This window comes from Aricia agestis, chromosome 6 (assembly GCF_905147365.1).
Source record: "Aricia agestis chromosome 6, ilAriAges1.1, whole genome shotgun sequence".
NCBI classification, from domain to species: domain Eukaryota; kingdom Metazoa; phylum Arthropoda; class Insecta; order Lepidoptera; family Lycaenidae; genus Aricia; species Aricia agestis.
Window position 1 is genome coordinate 8,824,405 of NC_056411.1, and position 20,099 is coordinate 8,844,503.

The following is a 20,099-nucleotide window of genomic DNA, read 5'->3' on the forward strand; positions in this document are numbered from 1 at the left end:
AGCTATGCCAAAAACATTATTTCATATAAGTCGGTACCTACCTGAGTAGGTAGTACCTATTTGGAAACATCAGGAAAGTGGCAGCCCTAGCAAAAATGTCTATTAACCCCATATGCGTCCCTTTTCACCCCAGACTGTGGGTGAATTGGGTCTAGTAAGTTTTTGGACCTTTTTGTATATTTTATTTAATAAACTAAAATTGTAATGTATTGCAAACAAAACTAGGAACCACCGGAACTCTATTGATAAAATTTTTTCTTATTAATCTTAAGATAAAGTCAATAAAAATCAATGTTGAACTTGGAAAGTGACCCGATTCCCCCCATTTTACGGTACATATTAATTCGTATCATGTCTCTTATAATTTCTTCTTCTTTTTTATTAATGGCTCCTTTGTGAGTTGCCAGTATCAGAGTGTTTTGGCAAAGACTTCTTATAAATTTATAATACGGAGTTTGGCACTGACATCGGGGGCCCCGGTGTCAGTGCCAAACTCCGTGAGTAATTTGTATTCTGTGGTGCCAAAAGCCAACAAAAAAAATTAAATTGACATCGATTTGTGATTTCAAAATTTTCAAAAATATTTATTCTTTTTGCGGTAGTACCGAAATAAAACCGAAATAGTTTATAAAACTTTAAATATATAAATAAAACAATATGGTTAATAATTCTGTACCGTCCTTAAAACTTAACAACGGCCTTCAAATCCCCATAGTAGGACTTGGAACTTACGCGGTAAGTTAATAAAAGACCTTAATTTGACCTCTAGTTTGTCATTGAAATAAATATTTTCGTAAAATATGTTACGACTTACGAAGCCTTATGTCTCCTGATGAGGGCGATTGATACATATCGATATATGTAATAGAATATACTATACTTAGGTACAATTACTGTTGCCTAATTTATAAATGTTTTACCAAAAAATATATTAGAGAACTCTTAGATGAATGATTGGTCTCGCGCGTGCGCTACGACGCGCACGCGAGACCAATCATTTATCTAAGAGAGAACTATTATCTATACTTCACTCGGGCTAGCTTGTCGCTAGCGGTCGTTGACTCCCTGTCAAAAACTTGTCATTTTCCATATAAAACCACAATAAACAATATCTGACACTTCATTGTCAATCGCGGTTTACTTGGAAAATGACAAGTTTTTGACAGGCAGTCAATGACCGCTAGCGACAAGTTAGCCCGAGTGGAGTATAGATACGTCCTAACGTGACCATTTATTATGAAGCGACGTCTTCGTAAACGGGATGTCTGGTCACATTATCTATACCCCAGTCTTATCTCTGCTATATTAAGTATATTCGACAATGTTTTACAGCGTAAGGCTGAACCGGAACAGTTCCAACAAGCAGTGGAATGGGGCATTGACGCTGGATACAGGCACATTGATACTGCATCATGTTATAACAATGAGGAAAGTGTTGGTGCTGGTATAGCCAATAAAATTAAGGAGGGCATTGTTAAAAGAGAAGATCTGTTTGTAACAACTAAGGTATTTTACTGGTTTACTAAAGTGTAACAAGAGGGAAAATATAGATATGCTATCTTTTTAAACTAACCTTGTTTTTAAAAATATTTTTAATGTTTTACAGCTGTGGAATGACAAACATGCACAAAATGATGTTGTCCCTACTCTTAAATCACAACTAGCGAGACTACAATTAAACTATGTTGATTTGTACCTTATACACTGGCCAGTTTCTGTTAATGTAAGTAAAATTTTCAGTATATCCAGTAAGTACAAAATATTTTTCTTTGTTCACTTTTTTCTATATGTACCTAGAAATTAGAATTGCTAAATAAAATAGCACCTTATTATTGTTTCTATTATGTTACTATATTATGCCTTCTAAGGAATTAAGCATATTGTGATGTCCTTTTTTTTTGTTTTCATCAACAATCAGTTTTTTAAATTTTAATTAAATTAATGTCCAAAAATTCACTTGCTCTACTTTCTAGAAGGACATCAACCATCCCAAGGTGGCGTTGGTTTTATAGTTCACAAATCGCTTCAGGGCAACATTGTAGAAATGGGTAGTGTGTCAGCAAGAGTGGCATACCTTGTGCTAAATGTTACAGATCTTTACTACCTTAAGTTAATCCAAGTGTATGCCGCAACATCCGCACATTGACAACGAGATCGAAACTATGTATGAAGACATAGCCAAAGCTATGTCTTGTTCCAACACCTTCTAAACTGTTGTAATGGGCGATTTCCATGCTAAAGTGGGAGTCCAAGAGCATTCTCTTGGACTCCCACTCACCTGCACTTGCCATTGCAAGTCTGAAATCGGCCCCTTTGGCCTTGGGTGCAGAAATCATAGGGGGCAAATGCTAGTAAACTTTCTCGAATCCAAAGGGCTTTTTCTAATGAACACCTTCTTCCACAAAAAGCCCCATAGGAAGTGGACCTGGCAAAGCCCTGATAATGAGACAAGGAATGAGATTGACTTTATCGCTTCTGACAAAGTCATATATTCAGAGATGTCTCTGTGATCAATAGGTTTAATACCGGAAGTGATCACCGACTGGTAAGAGGCAGCCTGCGTATAGACTTCAGTTTATAGTGAGCACATTTAGTGAGGTCAACTCTAAGACCTGCACGGCGCCAGGTCTAAGCTGGCTGCGAGAGCTTTCGATTCGCCACGTTGGAAACCACAAAGGACATAGACCACGCGGCCAACAGTCTGACTCGTATCATCTGCGAGGTGGGTCGTAAATACTTTCCCCCGAAGACCCATGGACGTAAGTCTATGTTCACCAGCGAGACTCGGGAACTAATGAGGAATAGTCAATAGACGAGAAAATACCGTAGCCACACAATCTGAGTGTCAGGTTCTCAACCGGGAGATTAAAAAGAGTATTAGGCGTGACTTTCGTCGGGCGAATACCCAAGCCATCAAGAAAGCCATTGCGCGTAATAAAGGCTCGAAAGTATTTACTAAGCCCAACAATACCACAAGGCAATATCGTCACCTTGAAACCGGAGATCATCGCTGAAGTCGAAAGGTACGCAAGGAATTGTACGCACCAAAAACAAGCCCATCCCAAACCCATCATGCGGATGACCCACGAGCCAGACTCACGCGCCACTATACAGAAGAGCTTGCTGATGTCGACATGGGTGAGATTAGAATAGCTCTCAGTCAGCTTCATAATAACAAAGCACTGGGAGATGACGGAATAACCACAGAGCTACTCAGAGCAGGAGGGACTCCTGTGCTAATGGAGCTTGTCAAGCTTTTTAATTCCGTCATCCACACAGGCCCCGAAGCATGGAGCAGGAGTGTGGTGGTTTTATTTTCCAAAAAAAGGCGATAACATGCGACTTGAAAACTATCGCCTCATTTCACTCCCGAGTCATGGACATGTGTATAAGCTGTTCTCGAGGGTTACCTCGAATCGTCTTACCCAGAAGTTCGACGACTCTCAGCCACCGGAGCAGGCCGGGTTTCGTAAAGGCTACAGCACTGTGGACCACATACATACACTAAGGCAAATTATTGAGAAGACCGAGGAGTATAATCAGCCTCTTTGCTTAGCGTATGTGGACTATGAAAAAGCCTTTGATAGCGTCGAGACCTGGACTGTACTGGAATCCATGCAGAGATGCCTAGTAGACTACCGCTATGTCGAGGTATTAAAATGTCTGTACAAGGCCGCAACAATGACCTTCCAAGTGCAAGAAAAGAGCACAAGTTCTATCCAATTACGCCGAGGAGTAAGACAGGGAGATGTTATTTCTCCGAAACTGTTTAATAACATAATGGAGGCCTTTTTTAAAAAGCTTGATTGGCACGGACGGGGTCTAAACATTAACGGCCAGCACATCTCACATTTGCGGTTTGCGGACGACATAGTCATTATGTCAGAATCTTTTTCCAGACGGGTGGGATTTGGGATGAACCTAAAGAAAACCAAAGTTATGTTTAATAAACATGTTCTACCGAGGCCTGTCGTCGTTAATAGCGCTAGTCTCGAAGTTGTGCAAGAATACTTCTATCTTGGCCATACAATTCAACTAGGGCGGCACAACTTTGAAAAGGAGGCGAATAGAAGAATACGCTTAGGCTAGGCTGCATTTGGGAAGCTCCGAAATATCTTTGAATCGTCGATCCCACTATACCTTAACTCCAGGGTTTTTAATCAATGCGTTGTACCGGTAATGACATACGGACCCGAAACGTGGACACTCACCGCAGGACTAGTTCACAAGTTTAAGGTTGCTCACTGCTCAGCGTGCTATGGAAAGAGCTATGTTAGGAGTATCTCTCGTGGACAAAATTCCTAATATAGTCATTCGCCAGACAAATAAAGTCACTGACATCGCTCATAGAATTAGCATGCTGAAGTGGAGATGGGCTGGTCATGTCTGCAGACGGGAAGACGGTAGAATATGGAGCAGAGTGCAGACAAGTGTTAAAGTGGAGACCACACTTAGGCAAACGTAGTGTAGGACGTCCCGCAGCACGGTGGACCAACGATTTAAAGAAAGTGGCTGGCAGCGGATGGATGAGGGCTGCCCAAGATCGGGATGGTTGGCGCTCATTAGGGGAGGCCTACGTTCAGCAGTGGACGGCAATAGGCTGATGATGATGATTATATGATACACATATTTAATACACATCCATGGCCCAGGAACTTTGAAAACTTTTTTGTTCCGTCGGCAGGATTCGAACCCGCGACCTCGGATTCCGTTACCAACAGCCCACCAACTGAGCCACAGAGGTCGTCGGTTTATATCGAAGTCGATTTATTTCAATATATATCATAAGAATTTTAAAAAGTTTTTAAAATTCATACAGTTTAAGTCAAATACCCACCTACCTAACTAAATCGAAAGATGCAAAAAATTTCACATCCTGCCTCTCGCCGAACGAAGAAACATTGCCGACTTGTCGTTGCTCTTCAAAATATTCAGTAGTTCAATTGATTGCTCGGAACTAGTCATTAAATTTGAGCTCAAAATACCCGCCGGCTCGCTCAGAAGACGCCAACTCCTACACGTTCCATATGCCCCTACCACCTACCGGCAAATGCGTACATCGTGCGAGCTAGCAAAGCGTACAATACAGCTCAAAGTACCGACGTAGATCTATTTAATACTAATATTAGAAGTCTCAGAAAAGTGTCAACAGACCATTTCTTTAATACTACTGATACAAGCAAATTTAGTCTATGAGAATAATTTGCACATTACTGATACAGACGATCCAAGGATAGGCTTTCATTTTTATTGTTGTCTCTTTTTTATATATTATATTCATCACAGTGCGTCAATTTGACGTCAACCAAATTTATGTACAACCTAAACAAATACCTAGTCACGAAAACTTTTAATTGGCATTTGTATGTTACTTTTGAATCCTACCTTTGTACTAGCTGTAAGTTTTCCTTTAAAATAAAATAAAAAAAGAAGGTAAACTTGTTTGTTTTATAATTCATTACAGGATAAGGGTGAGGATACTGCAATAGACTATCTAGAAACATGGAAGGGAATGGAAGAGACAGTGAAACTGGGTCTTGCCAAGTCAATAGGAGTGTCGAACTTCAACAAAGAGCAGTTGCAGAGGTTATTGCAGCATGCTTCTATTAAACCCACTGTTAATCAGTTTGAGGTGACTCAGGAATTTCTATTATTCTTTACTAAATGATGATATAGGAGCATGATGTTGTAAACGTTTTAATAATTATCTTAAGTGTAAAAGTTATAAAATTTCACGAGAATGTTCCTACTGGCCCCACAGGACAGGCTATGCCTAGTGTGGGGATTTTTCTTAATCTGAAGTTGTATATTGACTATTGTATTTTTCTGGAAATAAATTATTTGTATTTGTTTAATTGATGTTGTCTGCAACATTAAGAGCGGGCTGTCAGAAATATCAAAGCACGCTAGCCCCGTCTACACACCATACATTCCAGAATCGTGCCCCCGGGCATTGTGATTTGCGCTGCAGCTAATAGTGAACAATATTGCGTAACAACGGTTCCCATATTTATAGCACGAAAGTAAAGGTCGCAAGTCCCAAAAATGTTTTTGATAATTTTTTTGTTTAAATACAATACTAATATTTCCTTTAGTCATTATTTTATAAAGTGAGTGATTGTAGTAGTGCAAGTTATTTAATGATAGTAACTCAATAGTGTAACAGATATTTGTTGAAAAGCCCAGAGATTCATAATTTCGAAAAATATAACTATCGAGTGAAAATAAGTGAATTGCGTGTTTTACGTTAAGCAAAGATCGGATAAATATACAATCTATACTAATATTATAAATGCGAAAGTATCTCTGTCTGTCTGTCTGTCTGTCTGTCTGTCTGTCTGTCTGTCTCGCTTTCACGCCAAAACTACTGAACCGATTGCAATGAAATTTTGTACACAGTTATTCTAGAGTCTGAGAAAGGACATAGGCTACATTTTGATGTGGGAAAATATCTTATTTCCATGAAAATATCGATGAAAATTACTTCGCATTGCGCGTGGCCAGCGCTCATCCCGGGGGTCCTGGGTTCGAGTCCCGCAGGCGGAACAAAAAGTTTTCAATGTTCCTGGGTCTTGGATGTGTATTAAAATAATATTTCAAAAATCTTAAATATATTTTATGTATAATATTATAAAAAATCCAGAAATATATCGACGCGATGCAATGAACATTTTAGTTCTAATACGATTCAACAGATGGCGCTTTTTTTTTTACTTCGTTGTAACATAGAACTAATCATACTTATTAGTTATTATGTTTTTGTTTATAGTTTTTAATACGTTAGAATATTATGTTTAATAATATTATCACTTGCTATAATAATAATCAATCTATCTTATCTTATAGAACTCCTACTGCATTTCTAAGGAGTTCGAGTGTGTTGTGTTGGCCTATATTCCATCCAGAAAATATTTTTACATTTTAATTCTAATATATGAAAACAGATGGCGCTTTATTTTTTACTTCATTATTATAACAGAACTAATCATACCTACTTTATTATATATTATTGTTTTTATTCATAACTAGCTGTTGCCCGCGACTTCGTCCGCGTGGACTTTAGTTTATAGCGCGCGGTGTCAACAAAATTTGTGTCAAATTTAAAAACTTTTTAAAACCCTGGTAAGTGGTACCCCTCTTAGGGCCGCGCAGCGCGCTACACCGGAATGGCAGCGCTGAAAGTGCTCGCCTCGCCGCTGCCATTCCGGTGTAGCGCGGCCCTTAATTAATCAAAATACCCAAAAACAGCTGTGCAGTGTGCACATAATCTGTACTAATATTATGAATGCGAAAGTATCTCTGTCTGTCTGTCTGTCTGTCAGTCTCGCTTTCACGCCAAACGCCAAAACTACCGAACCGATTGTAATGAAATTTTGTATACTGATAGTCTAAAGCCTGAGAAAGGACATAGGCTACTTTTTTACTGGAAAAAAGGGTTGTAAGGGTCGTAAATTTGTTCAAAAAATTCATAATAGATGGCGCCGTGCGTCTTCTACATCGCGCTGACGCTTGCTCAAAAGTCTTTCTATAAGAGGTGGTATCATCTTACATTTAAGTCTCGATTTTTTTCGATTGTTATATCTATTCTACGGTATTAAATAACTCAGTACTTTATCTGTGCAGGCAGTGACGTAACCTTAAGACCAAATTTCACCAACGACTGTTTAAGTTAATGCTCGAATTAGTATCACGTTAGCTGTTTCGTTTTTCATATGAATGAAAGAGAAGACAGGATATTTTAACAAGCTGTTAACACTAACAGACGTTGGTGAAATTGGGGCTAAACCTATCAATGATAAATAGTTTATGGGTAAAGTTGTGTAATTGGGGGGCTAAATAAGCTTTAAAATTTGGCATAATAGGTATATAAAGTTTAACATACAAAAATGAAGTACTTATTGTTTGCACACTGCACAGCTGTATTGATTTAAGGGGTACCAGGGTTTTTTTATAAAAGCTTTTGACACCAATTTTGTTGACATCGCGCGCTATAAACTGAAGTCCACGCGGACGAAGTCGCGGGCAACAGCTAGTGATTAAATAAATCTCAATTTCATTTAAGTCAATCGTCTTCCGGGATGGTAATACTTATTAGAAAACACAGCAAAAATTTACAGCCCGCTCTTAATGTTGCACCGAAATTTGATCGCTGTGCAGGAACTATACCTGGGTATGGGTAAACTATTCTATGCGCTATCCTGGGACTCTAAAGTATAAAGTATTTCCATACCAAATTTATCTATGCAATGCAATAGAAAATAAAAAGCGACACATTGTGATATGTATGAGATAGTTTTAATATGTCAAGTGACTATATATAGCTTATCCGTATTTTGTCCGTGGGAGAGCCATGCTTCGGCACGAATGGGCCGGCTAGACCGGAGAAATACCACGGCCTCACAGAAAACCGGCGTGAAACAGCGCTTGCGCTGTGTTATCCCCTACCCCCCTAGAAATGCCGCAGTTGAAAAACAATTTGTTACCCCAGGAGGTTACCAACTGCGTTGGAGAATCCCTCTCTGGACGTCCATGCTCAGGAACCCCTGGAACTGACCATGGACGTCCAGGCTGCCCCTCGTATTCTGGGGAGGGCAAAACTGCACTCCAATCTGCTCGGGGCAAGAGCAAACACACCAAGGCACCCCCCTTGATATTAAACGTGGACTTTTGTAATATCAGGGGATTACACTCCAACCTTAATGCCGTCCATTACCACCTTGAGACGGCAAAGCCGGCTTTGCTCTTTTTAACCGAGACGCAGATATCATCTCCGAGTGACATATCATACCTTTCCCACCCAGGGTATTATTTCGAGCACTCCTTTCTACCCAAAACTGGAGTGTGTGTGTATATCAGAGATGATATCAGCTCTCGCCGCCTCAGCAATCTTGAGGTCATGGACCTGTCAACCTTATGGCTCCGCATAGATTGCGACGACCACCCTCGCGTCTATGCGTGCCTATATAGGCCCCATAGTGGTGACCCCGAGACGGACCGACTCTTGGAGCACCTGCAAGCTGCTTCAGATTTTGTGCAGCAGCGGATCCCTTCCGCAGAGATCATAATACTTGGCGACTTTAATGCCCACCACGCCGACTGGCTTAATTCCAGTAAAACTGATCATGCGGGGAGGTCTGGTCTGCAACTTTGCCCTTGCGAACGACTTGACACAACTGGTTACTACGCCTACGCGAATCCCAGATGTGGATGGTCAGAATCTTTCCTTGTTGGACCTCCTGCTGACTTCAAATCCTGACGGCTACCAAATATCCGTAACCGCACCTCTTGGTTCATCGGATCATTGCCTTGTTAGGAGTTCTGTGCCAATTACGACGGTGTTAAGACAGCGTGCTGTTAAATACCGTCGTGTGTGGCACTACAAGTCGGCAGACTGGGATTGGATGCGGTCGTTTTTTGCATCCTATCCTTGGGGGCACGTGTGCTTCTCGCCGGATGATGCCGACAACACTGCCAACTCTGTTGCCGATGTGGTGATGCAGGGGATGGAACTTTTCATTCCGTTCTCTGTTGTGCCAACTGGCGGCAGATTTCGTCCATGGTTTGGTTCATCCCCCAAAAAAGCTTCTCGTCGGAAGCAGGAGGCTTACCAATCCTGGGCCAACGCAGTGTCTGCTCGGGATTTAAATACCAGCACATATAAAAAGGAGTACAACCTTGCCTCTAGGTCCCTCAAGAAAGGGATTACTCGGGCAAAGCAACAGCACGTCAATAGAATTGGCAAGAGACTTGAGCGCCTCCCCTCGGGAACCCGTGCATTCTGGTCTCTGGCCAAAGCTATTGAAGGAAATTTCTGCAAGCCAACCCTACCGTCCCTACACGTAGGAAATGGATCGTTGGCCCAGGACGCAAAAGACAAAGCCGATCTTTTGGGCAAGCTCTTTGCGTCAAACTCGACCCTGGATGACGGGGGGCAGAAACCGCCGACCATACCACGATGCACGAGCATCATGTCGGATATTCGGTTTCATCAGCGCTCAGTGCGAAAATCTCTCCGTTCCCTTGATATCCAAAAGTCGAGTGGGCCTGACGGAATCCCGACTATTGTGTTGAAAAAGTGTGCTCCAGAGTTGGCTCCGGTCTTGACGCGTCTTTTTTGGCTCTCCTATTCCACTGGCATCGTCCCGGCTTCCTGGAAGACAGCCTTGGTGCACCCGATCCCCAAAAAAGGTGATCGCTCAAATCCTTCCAACTACAGACCAATCGCTATAACCTCTCTCTTCTCGAAGATAATGGAATCCATTTTCAATAGCCAGCTTCTTCGATACTTGGACGGCCAGGGATAACTAAGCGACAAACAATACGGGTTCCGTAAGGGTCGCTCGGCTGGTGATCTCTTGGCGTACCTGACTCATCGTTGGGCTCAGGCAATTGAGTCGAAGGGAGAGGCATTGGCTGTTAGTTTGGACATTGCGAAGGCCTTTGATCGGGTTTGGCATGAAGCGCTGCTATCAAAGCTTCCATCACACGGGCTGCCCGAGAAATTATGTAAGTGGGTCACTAGATTCTTAGCAGACAGAAGCTTAAAGGTCGTAGTTGACGGCGAATGCTCGGAAACTCAGTCTGTTGAAGCTGGTGTCCCTCAGGGCTGTGTGCTATCGCCTACTCTATTCATACTGCATATCAATGACATGTTACAGACCGACGGCATTCATTGCTATGCGGATGATAGTACAGGTGATGCTGTATATACCGGCTCTCCCAATATTTCTCGGCAAAATGTCACTGAGAGTCGAAACGAACTTGTGTCTAAGGTGGAAAATTCATTGGAGAAGGTCTCTGAATGGGGTAGACGTAACTTGGTCCAATTCAGCCCCGCCAAGACACAAGTCTGCGCGTTCACCACTAAAAAGTCACCAATGGTCGTATATCCTCGTTTTGAGAGCACATCTTTAACCATCTCCCCTAGCATTGAGATACTTGGCGTCAACATATCGAGCGAAGTCCAGTTCCGATATCATCTAGAGGGTAAGGCCAAATTAGCCTCGAAGAAGCTTGGTGTTCTTAACAGAGCGAGAAAGTATTTCAGTCCGGACCAACGCCTACAACTCTACAAGGCGCAGGTTCGGCCTCATGGAATATTGTTCTCACCTCTGGGCAGGGGCGCCAAAATACCAACTGCTCCCTCTGGATCGTATCCAACGAAGGGCCGCTCAAATTGTTGACTGCCATAGTGTTTCAAACAGCTTGGACCCCTTGGAATTACGCCGAGATATAGCTTCACTCTGCATCCTCTATCGGTTGTATCACGGGGAGTGCTCTGAGGAATTGTTCGGAATCATATCACCTGCAACTTTTCGCCATCGTCCCACGCGAAAAACATACCATCCTCATCACCTTGATGAGTGGCAGTCTTCCACAGTGCGTTTTTCGCGTAATTGCCGCGCACTGTAAAACTCTGGAACGATCTGCCACCAGCAGTATTTCCAGACCTATTCGACCTGCAAACCTTCAAGAAAAGAGCGTATTCCCGATGTTAAAAGGCCGGCAACGCACCTGCAGCTCTTCTGATGTTGCGAGTGTCCATGGGCGACGGTAGTTGCTTACCATCAGGTGACCCGTTTGCTCGTTTGCCCCCTTATTTAATAAAAAAAAATCCAATGTTGTGCAAATATTCAATTAAGGGAGTAATGTCCATACTAATCATATATACTAATATAAAATATGTAAATGTGTGAATACAAAATTCTTTTTATCCCGGAAAAATGTACGGTTCCCGCGCGATAAATGAATTTTGGAGCAATAATTATTATATAATATAATAATTATTATATTTTCAGATAAGTCCAACAATGACACAATATGAGCTGGTGGACTTTTGTAAGAGTCAATCTGTGGTATCTGTGGCTTATACTCCATTGGGACTTATATCAGAAGCCAGACCCGAGTTTGAGAAATATGCCAGCATAAAGAATGATCCAAAAATAAAAGCAATAGCGGAAAAACACGGAAAAAGCTTAGCACAGATAGGGCTTAGGTACTTGGTAAGTAAACATAAAATAGTATGGGAGCCCTAAAACATTTTTTTTTATTACTATCAAGCAAATTTTTTGTGAGTAAGCTACTCATTTTGATAAGACGAACAACATTTTTATTTGCGAAAAATCTCGAAAGTATGAAATCCTTTCTATCTCTGTTAGCTACAACAGAGATAGAAAGGATTTCATACTTTGAATTTATGGCCCTATAAATATATGGACTGTTTTATTTGTAGGACAATGTTACTTTTAAATTATATAACTAATAATCTATCAATATACAAAAAAGCAGCTCGTTAGGGTTCCGTTATACGTTTCTATAAGCAATAAAACTTGGTTGACTACTGAACCCTAAAACGGAACCCTAACAAGCTGATTTTTCTATATTGATAGGTTAATAGTTATCTAATTTAAGAGTAATAGATTAGGAGGTCACGACATTTGGCTGCTGTTAAGCATTAGTGTTTCATTCCACATAAAATCGGGTTTTGAGTTAATAATGCAGTTTTGTTCTTTATAACATAAGGTTTACGACAGTGAAATCCATTTTTTTGAAAACCAACTGTAGCATATTCTAGAGTACATAAATGGTTAATGCTTATTCCTCTTAGTGAGGTTTTGTATATAGCATTTATGTACTATGTTTCTAAAATCATTTGCGCTTAAACCGCTGAACCGATTTTGATAAAATTTTGTATGCAGATACTTTGAATCAATTAAAATGACATTAGATACTTTTTTCCCGGAAAATGTACGGTTCCCGCGCAGTCAACAAAAATAAATTTGGCTTATGATATCGATATAGAGTACATGTAAATATTACGTAAGGTTTTGGAGAAGGACATAGGCTATATTTATTATTATAATATTTATTATCATGGAAAATGTTCCGTTTTCTATTAATTTGCGTTTAAACTGCTGAACCGATTTTGATTAAATTTAGTTAGTGTAGAAATAATTAGTTTATCACGTGCAAAGTTGGGCAAAAAGTAATTAGTAATTTTAATCAGATTGATGAAGTAATTGTTGTGCATCTGAAATTACCCGTAAGTTAATTAGTTAATAATATGTATAAAATGTATTCTAATTTTATTTTGCAATAAGATTAATAATTTATTTAGACTAACGAGTATTTCAATAATTATGCCCAAATATGTCCAATGATGGTAATTATAATAAATAAAAACAGGCCAAGTGCGAGTTGGATTCGCCCATAAAGGGTTCCGCAGCAGGAATAAGGTTAAGAGGATACACCAGGGGCGAGAGAAATTGAAAATAGGTATTTAAAAATGTATTGCTGTCTCACCAATCTCAAGTCTCCCACCGCAGAGCGCGATAGAGACAACACGAGAAAAGTTCTAATAAAAGAACAGAAAAACTTCGATTCGTTGTCCGCTGATTCCTTCTCCAAAACTTAACCGATTTAAGTATTTTTTCATTAAGAATTAAAGCAAGGTTTGAGGTGTGTTCCTATGTTTTTTTTTTTTATATATTCTAGCCAGTTTTGTTTTCTGGGTGTTTGAACACAGAGGAAAATCTGGCCATTTTTTTGGGTTTTTGGACGTTCTTATCTTTTTTAATAATTAAATTATGAAACAAAAGAAAACATAGGGACATGCTTATAGTGGCCATAGATATTCAGGAAAAAAATCATAACTCTACCGGCATTATCCAGGGAGGAAACAGGGGACAGCGTTTGTATGGAAAAACGGCGGTGTGGAATCCTCTTAATTTCTATGAAATAAAAAGGTTTTTGATTTATTTTTATATTTCAGTTGATTTAATGAAAGGTAAATTAAGGTTTACCATTTATGACGTATAAAAAAAACTACTTACTAGATCTCGTTCAAACCAATTTTCGTTGGTAGTTTTTATAGTAATGAACATCATATATTTTTTTTAGAATTATCGTGCCCCTACTTTAGAAGTTAGATACACATTTTACCACATTGGAAGAGTCTCTCTCGCAAACTATTCAGGTTACAAAGAAATTATTTAAGAAACCTCAATATGATTTTTGAAGACCTATCCATATATTCCCCACACGAATAGGTTAGACAATTTTTTTTTTGTTTCAGTTGTACCTAGGGGAATCCCTAAAATTTTTAATAATTTTTCAATTTTTGTATCAAAATCTGAATGCGGTTTACAGACCACATCTACTTACCAAGTTTCAATAGTATAGCTCTTATGGTTTCGGAGAAAAGTGGCTGTGACAGACAGACAGACAGACATGACGAATCTATAAGGGTTCTGTTTTTTGCCATTTGGCTGCGGAACCCTAAAAACTCCCACACCGGTTTCGGTGGCGGTGGCCGGTTTCAATAAAACCAGGCCAGTTACGCAGGAGTAATATCATAGTGCCCAAGTGTGTGCGCAATACATAAGAGCTCTCTGTGGGAAGTGCGGGAAGGGAAGAAGAAGCGGGAACTCTCTGTCTTTTCCCGAGACATAACGTATCTATATCTGCATACCAAATATCATCAAAATCCATTGTAGCGGTATAAGCAGAAATCATTTTATTTGACACCTGGGAACCGTACATTTTTCCGGGATAAAAAAGGATCCTATGTCCTTTTCAGGGACTCAAAGTATCTCCATACCAAATTCCGGAAAAATCGGTTCAGCGGTGTGGGCGTGACGAGGTAATCTATACTTAATATTATAATTCTGCAGAGTTTGTTTGTTTGTTTGTTTGAACGCACTAATCTCAGGAACTACTGGTCCGATTTGAAAAATTCTTTTACTGTTGGATAGTCCATTTATCGAGGAAGGCTATAGGCTATATTTTATCACGCTAAGACTAATAGGAGCGAAGAAATAGAGGAAAATGTGGTAAAAACGGGGGAAATTATATGAAACGGCTTATTTGAACGCGCTAATCTCAGGAACTTCTGGTCCGATTTGAAAAATTCTTTCAGTGTTAGATAGGCCATTTATCGAGAAAGGCTATAGGCTATATTTTATAACGCTAAAATTTATAGGAGCCTAGAAATAGAGGAAAATGTGGGAAATTATATGAAAGGGCTTATTTGAACGCGCTAATCCCAGGAACTACTGGTCCGATTTGAAAAATTCTTTCAGTATTAGATATCCCATTTATCGAGAAAGACTATAGGCTATATTTTATCACGCTAAGACTGATAAAAGCGAAGAAATAGAGGAAAATGTGAAAAAAAACGGGGGGAAATTATTTGAAAGGGCTTATTTGAACGCGCTATTCTCAGGAACTACTGGTCCGATTTGAAAAATTCTTTCAGTGTTAGATAGCCTATTTATCGAGGAAGGTTATAGGCTATATTTTATCACGCTAAAACTAATAAAAGCGAAGAAATAGAGGAAAATGTGGAAAAAACGGGGGAAAATATATGTAATTGCTTATTATCTTATGAACTACTGGATCAATTTTTTATGTTATTTGGCAAACATGAAGAATAGACCACGTGAAGGGACCTAGGCTATTTTTGGCGGAAAAATGTGCGGTTGTGTGTAATTCCTAAATTACGCAAGCGAAGCCGCGCGGAAATCTATACATCTATATCTATACATAATTATAAATAAAATTGGAGTGTCTGTTTGTAATATTAAAATAACCGTTTTTTACTACATGCATATGAATATTCATATGCATGTAGAAAAAAAACACAAGAATTGCTCGTTTAAAGATATAAGATTAGATATTTTAATCATCGATGGAAAGTTTCCTCACCGGTCATAAAAGCGTGTGTTTTTCGTTTTTAAACCAAGCACGTCACTAGTAAAATACCTACTTAAAGAATATACGTTCAGGCTTCAGACATAGGTCGCCGATAACTATGAATTGCAACCAAATATTTGGTCAGTTTTGGTGCCAATAAGCTAGTACGTACTGACAGTTTACGATTTGTAATTTTCAGCCATTTACCTGATCATTTTTTTTGGTCACAATAAGTCACGTTTGAACGCTCGTTGCTTCATAACGCAACCGAATATTTGGTCAGTTTTTACGCTACTGATATGAGAACAACTAGTACTTACTTATTATATCTTACTCAGCCATTTACCTTATCATTTTTCTTGGTCATGATAACTGGGTTTTCAGGCGCCCTATACTGAGAACGCAACTACTTTACGCAGGCAGACCGACATATTTGGCATTAGAGAGTTGTTCTTTATCTTGTCAATGCAATGTAAGTCATTTTGGATATCGTTACCAAAAATGTCGTGACCTCCCGTAATATAACATTGTCCTACAAATATAACAATCCATATTTTAGGACCATCAAGTCAAAGAATGAAATCCTTACTATTTCTGTTTGCTACCACTTTCAAGATTTTTTGCAGATAAAATTAAATTAAAAAATTAAAAAAAACCAAACAACTTTAAAAAGTAATGAAATAATATAATATTTTACTGACTTTAAGTTTAAATAATTCCTAAGTGTAAAGTGATATTTTAGTCCATAATTGTTGTCACGGTGTGTCGGGGGACCGCTAACAGTGTCTTTTGCATTTTGTATCGCCATATCACTGATTTTCTCGTTTTGGTTCGCTGTGAACTGACCCTTAAACTATGTTATGTGAAATCAAACATCTACATATTTAGCGGTCCCCCGGCACACCTTGACAACAATTATGGACTAAAATATCACTTTACACTTAGGAATTATTTAAACTTAAAGTCAGTAAAATATTATATTATTTCATTACTTTTTAAAGTTGTTTGGCGGGGTTTTTTTTTTAAATTTCTTAATTTAATTTTTAACAGGATTATAGTACTATATCCCAAATCCCAATGAACACCGTCTAGGAGTGTCCTTTTGGATGAGGCCGTCAAAACATGAAACCTCCACTTTGGGTTCATAATATGGAGCTCGGCTCCTATAGAATCCAGGTGATGCTGCAGCAGCAGCATGCAAAAATTTATTGGTTATCTACGTCTTACTAGTTGTCGCAATTAAAATGAGCCCAAACACGAAACCATTGCTCTAAGTTGGTGAGGAGTTGGGTATCCTATTGATTACCAGGTGATGCTGCAGCACCAGGTCAACTTTCCATTAATGTGTAAATATTCATAAATGTCACGAACTAGAATGCAATAAAGCCCACCAAACGACTGCAAGTTGCTAATCGGCCCTTCACGAACCAGATGAACCGCGATTTTTCAGCGCGGAGCAGGCTGATGATGATGAACTATAGCTAAGAACACTCTCAGTTAAGTCAGCTTTCAAACAAAAAAAAACTAGATCAAAATCGGTCTACTCGTTTGGATGCTACGATGCCACATGACATGACAGACAGACAGACAGACAGACAGACAGACGGACGGACGGACGGACGGACGGACGGACGGACGGACGGACGGACGGACGGACGGACGGACGGACGGACAGACAGACAGACAGACAGGCAGACACAGACAGACACGTCAAACATATAACACCCCTCTTTTTTGTCGGGGGTTAAAAATGTTGTTCGTCTTATCAAAATAAAGCTACTCACAAAGATTTTGCTTGATAGTAATCAAAAAAATATTTGTTCTAGGGCTCCCGTACTATAATAACCCAAAACATCTTACATTAGGCCATGGACAATAATTTTAAGTGTAAAAAAATATTTATTATATTGATAAATTATTTCTATATTACAGGTTCAAAGAGGAATACCAGTGGTACCAAAGTCTTTTACCAGATCAAGGATACAAGACAACATCAATCTTTTTGACTTTCAACTGACAGAAGACGAGATGACTGTGGTTGATAACTTCAACTTGAATCTCCGTTGCGTGCCAGCAACCCAGTTTGAAAAATATACTTACTTTCCATTCCATTAGTGATTAAATAGGTCACAAGTTATAATTTATTACTATATGTTGTAAGGGTCTACTTTAAAATTAATAAAATTAAATTAAGAAATTAAAAAAACCCCGCCAAATAACTTTAAAAAGTAATGAAATAATATTAACTGCCTTTAAGTTCAAATAATTCCTAACTTGTGTAAAGTAATATTTTAGTTCATAATTGTTGTCAAGGTGTGTCGGGGGACCGCCAAGTGAACTACAACCTACAACCGCCAACTCGCTGATTATCTCTATTCAGTTCGCTGTGAATTGAACTTGTTATGTGAAATCAAACATCTACATAAGCGGTCCCCCGACACACCTTAACAACCATTATAGACTAAAATGTTACTTTACACAAGTTAGGAATTATTTGAACTTAAAGGCAGTTAATATTATTTCATTACTTTTTAAAGTTATTTGGCGGGGGTTTTTTTTAAATTTCTTAATTTAATTTTATTTCATACTTTTTAAACTTGTGTCGGTTTAAATAGTGCAGAATAATTCCTATCAACACACTCATATTCTCATAATTACCATATTCTATCAATGTCCTTTTCAATGAGGCCGTTAATATGAGCCCAAACATGAAACCTCCACTTTGGGTTCATACGAAGCTCAGTTCCTATAAAATCTAGGTGATGCTGCAGCAGCAGCATGTAAATATTTACTGTTTATCTACTTTTTACTGGTTGTCGCAATTAAAATAAGCCCAAACACGAAACCTCTGCTCTAAGTTGGCGAGGAGTTGGATATCCTATTGTTTACCAGGTGATGCTGCAGCACCAGGTCAACTTTCCATTATTATGTGTATACGTATATTGTATATGCACAAATGTCACGAACTAGAATGAAATATAAAACCTATCAAACGACTACAAGTTGCCATGAACCAGATAAACCCTGATTGTTCAGCACTAAACAGGCTGATGATGATGAATTATATCTAAGAACACTCTCGATCATGTCAGCTTTCAAACAAAAAAAACTAGATCAAAATCGGTTCACCCTTTTGGATGCTACGATGCCACGGACAGATACACACACAAACAGACAGACAGACACGTCAAACTTATAACACCCCTCTTTTTTGTCGGGGATTAAAAAAAATGAACTCTACACACTAATCCATGTAGGTATCATTATCTGTCAATAAGAAAAGGACGGCAACATGGATTAGCATAAATGATACAAATATTTTTAGTAATAGTACAAAGTGCCTATTGTGAATTAAAAGTTTCAAATGAAGTAATTTATATTGACAATTATATTTTTATACTACTTTAATATAATGTTATTTGTTAGTAAGAATCTTTTTTATTTAGTTTTCAATATCATTCTAATAATAATTTATAACAAATAAAAAATTTAAGGAAATGCGAAAAATATACCATCCTACAAAATTAAAGTAACAAAGTGTTTGTTGTAGTAAAATCAGAACAGATACATTTAAAAAATAAAAAAAAAAACAGTTTTTATATTGTTTGAGAATTTATTTTGAAGAAAACAAATAAATAACAAAAGTCAATATTAAAATAAAATTAGTAAATATACCATGTAACAATTTAAAGTGAATAAATTATATAATAGTTATTTCGCCGGAATGCCATGGTCTCATAAATGAAAAGAAATAAATTATAAAAAAAAATTGTCCGATCATGATTGATACTATATTTCTAGGATATTAGTTACGCATAATATAGTACTTTTGGGAGATCCTACAAAGGTAGAAAATGCAATATTAATTATATTATACTTTTCAGTAAGCAAGCAACTATCATTTACTTCTTACTAAGCTCTACTTATCCCATCAACTCCAACATAACAATTGAAAATATATTCTGTCTATGATTCCCATGATCGAGGTATTAAGTAGGTAAGTGAATAGCTTTGATAAATGAACTTCAAAATATCTTTATCCTCATAGGAAAAACAAAACATATTCGTTATCATACTACTACATTAGAAAGCAATAACTGTTGGGTCATGTGACATATCAGTTTTTCAGAGATTCATCTAAATTGTTATCGTATAAAAAATCATTGTTATCAGAATAAATATTGTCAGTTGTCTTCATTACGCAAGTGGTAGCAAACTAGGCCGAAAACAGTACATACAATCATTAACATTAATTTTTAATAACAATATTAGTTAACAACAATATTACTTTTCGCAATTTAAACTGTACCTAGTGTACTGCACTTTTTACACATCAAGGTAGGTCCAGATTAGATGGAAGTCGTGGCTATGACAGGTCAATGGTTATTTCCCATGGATGGATGTGT

At 38.4% G+C, this 20,099-nt stretch overlaps 1 protein-coding gene and 1 long non-coding RNA gene across 3 annotated transcripts; one reads left to right on the forward strand and one right to left on the reverse strand.

The window, feature by feature from the left end:
- Positions 1 to 601: 601 nt before the first annotated feature.
- On the forward strand, positions 602 to 17,830 carry LOC121728008 (aldo-keto reductase AKR2E4-like). Of its 2 annotated transcripts, XM_042116097.1 has the most exons (6): positions 602 to 735; positions 1,333 to 1,506; positions 1,607 to 1,723; positions 5,465 to 5,632; positions 11,799 to 12,002; positions 17,626 to 17,830. In XM_042116097.1, the coding sequence occupies exons 1-6, from the start codon at positions 658 to 660 to the stop codon at positions 17,806 to 17,808; spliced, it is 924 nt and encodes a 307-aa protein (XP_041972031.1). In that variant the 5' UTR covers positions 602 to 657; the 3' UTR covers positions 17,809 to 17,830. The 2 variants fall into 2 exon arrangements, with proteins under 2 accessions (XP_041972031.1, XP_041972032.1); XM_042116098.1 differs by lacking the exon at positions 1,333 to 1,506 and having other exon boundaries at positions 620 to 735.
- On the reverse strand, positions 2,299 to 18,888 carry LOC121728009. The gene is made up of 3 exons (XR_006035757.1): positions 18,878 to 18,888; positions 16,617 to 16,626; positions 2,299 to 2,557 (listed from the first exon to the last, which is right to left on the reverse strand). It is a non-coding gene; the product is annotated as an uncharacterized LOC121728009 (long non-coding RNA).
- Between the last annotated feature and the right edge of the window lie 1,211 nt (positions 18,889 to 20,099).

Bases quoted from the DNA above. Each gene is read 5' to 3' on its own strand.
- LOC121728008 (XM_042116097.1), top strand. From the start codon at position 658: ATGGTTAATAATTCTGTACCGTCCTTAAAACTTAACAACGGCCTTCAA. The intron at 736-1,332 runs GTAAGTTAATAA...AATGTTTTACAG, and splicing joins TAGGACTTGGAACTTACGCG to CGTAAGGCTGAACCGGAACA. The intron at 5,633-11,798 runs GTGACTCAGGAA...TTATATTTTCAG, and splicing joins CCACTGTTAATCAGTTTGAG to ATAAGTCCAACAATGACACA.